At 39.5% G+C, this 8,146-nt stretch overlaps 1 protein-coding gene across 1 annotated transcript; it reads left to right on the top strand.

Annotated features, from left to right (window-relative positions):
• Positions 1 to 1,563: 1,563 nt before the first annotated feature.
• On the top strand, positions 1,564 to 2,226 carry LOC145111410 (uncharacterized). The gene has a single exon (XM_079047690.1). It carries the CDS (start codon positions 1,564 to 1,566, stop codon positions 2,224 to 2,226), a length of 663 nt encoding a protein of 220 aa, XP_078903816.1.
• Positions 2,227 to 8,146: the final 5,920 nt, after the last annotated feature.

The raw sequence follows: 8,146 nt of genomic DNA, 5'->3' as shown, positions 1-8,146 counted from the left end.
AATTCTAAAATTGCTTCCCTTTTAAACATTACATCTGGGTAAAATTATCAAGGTTAATTGTTGCAAACAATGTGTTTCTTTTTTCGCCCGCCAAGTTTTCATAAAAATGCCTAAATGAGGTTTACAAGTGTTGCAGCCAATTTTAGACTCAAGATGATGTAGAGTTTCTGATCAGTGTTGGTTACATTATTGGAGTGTCATATTTTCCTTTGGGTTACTTCTTCTATTCTCGGGTCTCTCTTTGAGGCTTAAATAAAATTTATTTGTTTGTTCATGGCGTCCTCTCATTCCTTTGCGAACAGAACTTGGACGTGTCCTTTTGGGGGGTTTCATTGTTACCCGAATGGTATTGTAGGAAGTAAAGGGATTTCCTTTATGATATCTCATCTCAAGAGCTTACACCTCCCTTCACCTCCCTATAGATGAACGTAAATTTGTGTTACGGGAGGCTATACCTTCTGACCATGGATTGTTTACGTCTATGGCAGCAACATTGAAGGCGTTTGGTCAATGGATATGTGAGAATTACACGAGTCTTCATTCCCTAAGTCGTTCTTGTCACCAACCAGGTGGTCTGGTTAAGTTTATGGACGAGGCTGATGACATGATCGGGCATATTGTTGGCATTCCAAAGCCGCCACCCAATGCACCAGAAGCCGACCTCAATGATGGGTTGGTGTTGGATGCTCAGCTACTTGATCGTGTTTTTAAAATACCTATCACCACTGTCAAAATCATCCCTCATAATTGTTGTATGGTTTTCTCTTAGGCTTTGAAAGCAACCCTTTTCAAGGTGGTTGCTCATCCCAGTTCCGTTGAAGCGTGGGTTACATTGTTAATTCTTCCTAGGTGTACTCTTCATGTGTTCTGGTCCAAGAATAGGCAAGAAAGTCGATCTGGAAACAGGAAGTTTTTGCAACATTGTAATATCCTGAGCGCATTAGCTACTTGAAGGATTGAAGACAGTATCGCCAAGCTAGTTAAAAACTTCGTTGACAATGCAAGACTGGAGCAACAAGGCAAAAAAGAAGAGTACATTTAGGAGGAAAGAACAATGGGCAGCACCAGTGCCAGGTAATGTCTTTGTAAGGTTGTCGATGGACATTTTACAGCAGCAGTGAAAGTTTTATGTTCCTCGGGGGCTGCGCTATTTGGGGGTGACACAACGAAGGCATTGGAGGATAAGCATCCATACAATCCACCACCTTCCTTGCCGAGCACCATATTTTTAGAACCTCCCCTTGTAGTGGATGTTGACAATGTTCTTGGGGCAATTAAATCCTTCCTTAAAGGTACCTCGTGTAGGAGAGACGGGTGGAGATCTCAACATATTTTGGATGCTCTTTATGGAGAAGGTTCAGCTATATCCAAAGACCTACGTGCTATTACATATGTGGTTAATTTATGCCTAGGTGCAGATGCCTTTCGAGTTTGGTAGAATTTGTTGCCTCTTCTCCTCTTACGCCGCTCTTAAAACCTGACAAGGGAATATGACCTATTGCAGTAGGCACTATATGGAGACGTATGGTTTCCAAGTTGGCTATGAAAGGTGTTAGTAAAGAAATGGCCAAGTATCTCAATTATTTTCAGTCCGGGGTCGGGGTGTCGGGCGGCGTTGAGGTCGTATTACATAGCACCAAAAGGGTATTGAGTAAGCGCCATAATGATGGGTCTCTTTCCATGCTTACCATGGACCTCTCCAATGCCTTTAACATTGTCGACATATCTGCATTACTTCATGAGGTTGGATTGAGGTTCCCTTCTATATCATGTTGGGTAGAATTCCTATATGGTCAAGAAGCAAGGTTGTATCTAGGAGACACACATATTTGGTCCACTACTGGGGTTCAGCAAGGAGACCCCTTGGGACCACATCTCTTTGTCCTTGTGTTGCACCCGCTCTTGCATAATACTATATACAATTCCAAGCTTCTTCTCCATACATGGTACCTTGATGATGGCACACTTAATGGAGATTCGGAGGAGGTGGCCAAAGCGTTGGACGTCATTAAAGTGATTGGCCCAAAATTGGGCCTTCAGTTGAATATCAATAAAACCAAGCTCTTTTGGACCTTTTATGATGGTAGGAAGTTGCATGAGGGTCTATTCCCAGTTGGCATCAAGAGTCGGCCATTGGGGGTGAAACTTCTTGGGGGAGCTGTTAGCAGAGATGCTAGTTTCATTAGCATCTTAGCCATAAAGAGAACCGAAAACAATGTGAATTGATGCGTCTTCTTCCATAATTGTCTGACCCTCAGAGTTAGCTACTTCTGCTTCGGTCTAGTGTGGGTATTGCTAAAACTTTCTTTGGGATGAGGACGTGCCAACCTGTTCACATGGAGGAGGCGGCGTTGTTCTTTGACATTGGGTTGCGTGGGACAATTAAGGACATTGTGGTTTGTGGTGGCCTATTATTTGGCGACATACAGTGGCGAATTGCTTCCCTACCCATTAGCTTTGGTGGTTTGGGTTTATACTCAGTAGTAGAGGCAACCTCATATGCTTTTGTTTCCTCAAGGGCCCAATCTTGGGTTTTGCAAGACCACATCTTACTGGATAGCAACATATATGGTATCGATTCTGATTATGCTTATGCCATGGCTTTTCTTCGTAACAAGCTTTCGAACATTGACCTTTGCAGTTTTACTACTACGAACACCGCCCCCTAAATCCGAGAATACACTTGCGAGTGACCTTTTTAGTAAAATTGTCCAAGATAAGGAAGTGCATCTCGACATGACTGCTCGGCAGAAAGAAGTTTTCCAGTCTTTACGTGCACCACATGCTCAATATTTTCTTCTATCTATCCCTATAGATGGGATTGGGCAACATATGTCTCATGTGGAGTATCGTACTATCCTAAAATATTGACTCGTGATCCCAATATTCCCAGCTGATGAGATATGTCTGGTGTACCGCAAGGCATATTTGGACTCTTTTGGAGAGCATGCAGTTCATTGTAAAGAACTCTGGGGGTTCAAATATAGGAACGGTATGGTTAGGCATGTTTTGTTTGACATATTTAAGTGTGCCGGGGTTTACACAAAAAAAGATGCACCTGTCAATTTCTTGACTGATCCGGCAGAAGGAAGGTCAACCCTTAGATCGGCTGACGTTTTAATTTTTGGATGGGTAGTAGGGAAACATGCATGTGTGGACCTTATGGGGGTATCCCCTCTCGTGGTCTTGAGGGCTGGGGGTTTCACGGCGGGATAGGCTACTTTAAAAGATGCTACAAGCAAAGTCACCAAACATGACAAATCGTACATGGAAAATCAACATGTGTTCATACCATTTGCATTTGATATGTTTGGTTTCCTCGCGCCGGATGTGGTGAAGTGATAGATGCCATTTTATGTATATTTTAGGGTAGTTTTTATTAGCATTTAACGTCATGATTATCACATTTTCATGTCATTAGCTTAAATAATGTTCAACTTATGTTTATCGTCATAATTCTCGTACTGGTCATGATTTTATGTCGTCTTCAGATAATTCGAGTGGAGCAGTACTTTGGGAGCAGCGTGGGTGCATATTTGGAGCTTGATTGGAGTTGGAACTGAAGAAGGATGTTGATGAATAACTTGGATTGATTAAATGAAATAATGACCACCGAATCACAACAAAAAGACAAAAATGTGATCGCATTTTTACACTTATGCGACCGTATAAAGGTGTCAAGGGTTTGCTGGGTCGAAAATATCAATTTGAGGAAGAAAAAGAAAAAAATGCGATCATGGGGAAAAAAATGTGATCGCATTTTCTTGTCAAATCTCAAAAATGCTAGAAATAGCATCGTACTTCATTAAACGACAAATCTATAAGTTTTGGAAAAAAGAAATGTGGTCGAATTTTTGGATATATGTAATCGTGGTTTTACTTTTCTTGTTCTGGAAGCTTCTGACTTGCATATAAATACGACCCCTCTGATCTGTTTGAAGAAAAGCCAATTCCTGAAACTCCAAACAACGAAAAAAGATGATTTATGAAGCGATTTCACTCCGATTTCAGCGATTCTGAAGATCTGAAGACTGTGGGTCATGTATCTCAGTTAGTTTAGTAAGATTCGGTAGTATAATCTTTCAATTTATTAGTTTTTATCATATTTAAGTTATTTCTGGCTAAACCATAGTTTTCAGTTCTGCATAGATCAGTACTTTTCGTGTAGTCAATCATTAGACCTAGTTTATGATTTGTCTTTCTATCTAGATTCTTTAGTTTTGCACTTAATGAATATTTGATTTTGATTCTTTTTAGTATGATCACCTAATTAGGGTTTAATCAATCTAGTTAATCAGTTAATAGAATCCGTAATTATTCTTTTCAACTGGTAATAAGTAACAAGTATCAGATTGGTTCCGTGTTGGGATTTAACTATAACATAAACTAAAAAATCATATCTTTACGTATCCAAGCTTCTGAGAAGTATTGGGTATTGCTGGGAATTTTACACAGATCTTAATGCTGCTTTTTCTGATTTTAATTAAGATCTTGTTTAATTAGACAGTAATAAGTTTGGGTTAATTCAAAGAGCTTGGTTTGGGTAACTAATTAAGTAACAGAGAATATACTACAACTTATTAGTTATTTTTCAATACGAGCTTAGAGAGAACGCATCTCAAATAATCAGGTCAGTGTTGATTGCATGATTAGGAAAATCGCAGCAGACTAGTATGTGCCTTACACAAAGAAGCATTGACCATTAGGTTGTGTCCTTGAGGATTCAACCCTACTTCTCTATGATATCCTTTAGTGCCACGAGCAGTGATATTTTATTTGCTTAAATCGTGGGCGACAACGGTTTAACAAATTGGCGTCGTTGTCGAGGACACGGTATTGCTAATAGTTTGTATGCCAAGATCTTCACATACAGGTACACCACTAGATTTTGATCCAAAAATTTAGAAAACTATAAGAAAACTGAAGAAAGAAGCAGCAAAACAAAAACAATCAGTTGGTTTCTTTGGTTCATCATCTTCCTTACCTCCAGTAATCACCACGCCACAAGGCAGTCCCTTGTGGAACGAACAATACCCCAGTTTTACATCATTCCCAAACGTACACCATCCTCACCTTCCCAGAGCCCATTTAAAAAATATTTTCCAATTGCCTCTGAAGTTTCAGAAACACCAGAACCTTTAGAACCCAACTCCCCAAAATCACTCATGAGTGGCATAGGATACGAAGCAGAAAAAACTCTCAGAGAATGGGCCACACAAGAGATTAATCAGCAACCTCTCTGCATCACAATACCAGAAGCTTGGAACTTTGAGCTGAAATTTGCGCTGATACACCTTTTTCCTACGTTCAGAGGCTTAGAAAACAAAGACACGCATAAATTCCTCAAGGAATTTCATATGCTTTGTTCTGGAATGAAGCCACATGCCATTACTGAAGATCAAATAAAATTGAGAGCATTCCCCTTTTCAGTTCAAGACTTGGCGAAAGAGTGGATATACGATCTACCATCGGGTTCCATAACTACCTGGAACGAGCTCGCAAACGTATTTTTAGAAAAATATTTTTCGGAAGTGTGAGTCTCAAATCTGTGCAAACAAATCCTTGCAATCAAGCAAGGAAAAAAAAGAAGCTCTCCACACCTATTGGGAATGTTTTAAAAGGCTATTGGTTCGATGCCCACAACACAGGATTAGTGATTATCAGCTCTAGTGCTTTTGTGAAGACCTGACACGAAGAGAGAGAATGTTGATAAACGCTTCGAGTGGCGGATCTTTAGGTGACCTGACACCAACCGAAATCCGTCATGTGATAGAAAATTCTTGCCACTGAGTCGAAGCATACCGATAATGAAGACGAGTGGTACGTTGATCAGCCGCGAGGAGTCAATTAAGTTAGTTCACATCATTCAGAAGCCCAAATTTATGAACTTACGAAAGTCGTTCTACTGGTGACCAAATAAAAAGGAGTCGTGTATTCAAATAAAGCGTGTAGAATCTGCTTGAAAAATGGACACCCAACTGATATGTGTTCATTATTGCAAGAAGACACTGTTGCAGTAAAAGATATTAGAGGATAACAGCAGAGAAATTTTTATGAGCAAAATAATCAAGGCTAGAACGGTAATTTTCAGCAAAAAACATCAATTTCAGCAAAAGTTGAATTTTCAGAATCAACAGAATTTTCCGAATCAACAGCAACAAAAGTTTCAAAATCATAACTCCAATCAATAATCTGGCAGCTCCAACATGGGCTTGGAAGATATTGTAAAGGGCATTTCCACCAGCACTCATGCAATTCATAATGAAACTAGAGCAAGCATAAACAATCTCTAGCAACAAGTATATCATCTTGTAACTTCTATGGGTCGACTGGAATCTCAAGGGAAGTTACCAAGCCAAACTGAAAACAACCCGAAACACAAGGTGAGTGCAATTTCCTTGAGAAGTGGAAAAAGTTATGAAGGCCCAAACAGATTTGAACCAGAAGAGGAAACTAAAAAAGAATCTAAATTAGTTGCGGGAGAGAAAGAAGTTGAAAAGGTAGAAGAAAAAGAGACTCCAAGACCAGCCAACCCAATTCTGAAAGAGTACAAGCCCATACCAACATTCCCATCACGACTGAGAAGCACAAAGTGCGAGCGAGAAGACGAGAAAATCTTGGACACCTTTCGTAAGGTGGAGGTAAATATTCTGTTACTTGATGTTATTAAACAAGGTCCTCGATATGACAAGTTTTTAAAAGATTTATGTGTTTCTAAGAAAAAACTGAAAATCAATGAAACCATAAAAGTTTGCGAGAATATTTCTACCATTTTGCAAAAAGGTTTACCCCAAAGGAAAAGGATGTGAGGATTTTCTCGATTCCATGCAAATTGGGAAACCTTACTTTTTCAAATGTCATGCTTGATTTAGGTGCATCAATCAATGTCCTCCCACTATCAGTTTTTGAAAAATTTAAAATTGTGATCTTTATAAAAGACTGGGACACTCATTCAGTTGGTAGATCACTAGATAGTACACCCAAAAGGTCTATTGGAGGATGTTCTCATCCAAGTGAATGAGCTAATTTTTATCGCTGATTTTTACATAATTTGGACATATCAGAAAAAAACTAAATTATTTGGGGAAGACCCTTCATGAAAACTACTAAAACCAAAATTGATGTTTCTGCTGGTACACTTTCTATGGAGTTTGATGGTGATGTGGTCAATTTTAAAATTAATGATGCTGATTTTACTTCTGATAAATTTTATATTAATTATCTAGGTACCATGTTAGGTGTGTCAAACCCAACAAATAAAGGTGTACAAAATGACTCCAAGAACACTGTTACTTTGCACTAAAAATGTAATACAAGATAACCAGGGTCGATCCACAGGGACACGGAACAAATGCTTATACCCTTTTTGCGTAAGGTACAAATGTGGTCCAGAATGATAGAAATGACAAAAGTTAAGTATGGATTGTACCTCTTTTTTCTCAACACACCTTCGGATCATTTGGTCCGCGCAATACTTCCAAAGGTAAGGCCAATCCCATACATATCTCTTTGCCTCCTTCTAGATTTTTTCGTTTTGCCAACATGTGGATTCTGTGGGGAATTGATTCGTGAACAGTAATTGACATTGTCTGAATACCATGGAGCTTCATTAGTAACGAAGAAATGCTCGTCCGAAAATGTGTCACGGATTGGTATGGTGTCATTGGGTGGTACGATTCGACTTATATGATCCGCGACCAAATTCTCTTTCCTACTTTTATCCTTGATTTCTATATTGAACTCTTGCAAAATCAGCATCCATCGTATTAACCTCGGCTTCGAATCTTTCTTGATTAGTAAGTGCTTTATAGCTGCATGGTCCGAATAGATAATCACTTTGGTCCCGAGGAGGTATTGTCGGAACTTCTCTAATGCAAAGACAATGGCCAACAACTCCTTTTCTATTATGGTGTAGTTGGTTTGTGCATTATCTAAAGTCTTGGATGCATAGTAGATGACGTGATGAGCTCGGTCCACCTTTTGACCCAATATCGCCCCAACAGCCGTGTTGCTCGTATCACACATGATCTCAAACGGGAGATCCCAATTAGGTGGTTGGATGAATGGAGCGAAGGTGAGTAAATCCTTCAAACGATCAAAAGCGTCCTTGCATGGTTGAGTAAACTCAAATTCAGCATCTTTTTGG

The sequence above is a fragment of the Lactuca virosa genome, chromosome 5, assembly GCF_052849685.1.
Source record: "Lactuca virosa cultivar CGN04683 chromosome 5, Lactuca_virosa_CGN04683_v6, whole genome shotgun sequence".
In the NCBI taxonomy this organism is placed as follows: Eukaryota; Viridiplantae; Streptophyta; class Magnoliopsida; order Asterales; family Asteraceae; genus Lactuca; species Lactuca virosa.
Note: the sequence above shows the minus strand (reverse complement) of the source record. Positions and strands in the feature narration are given on the sequence as shown.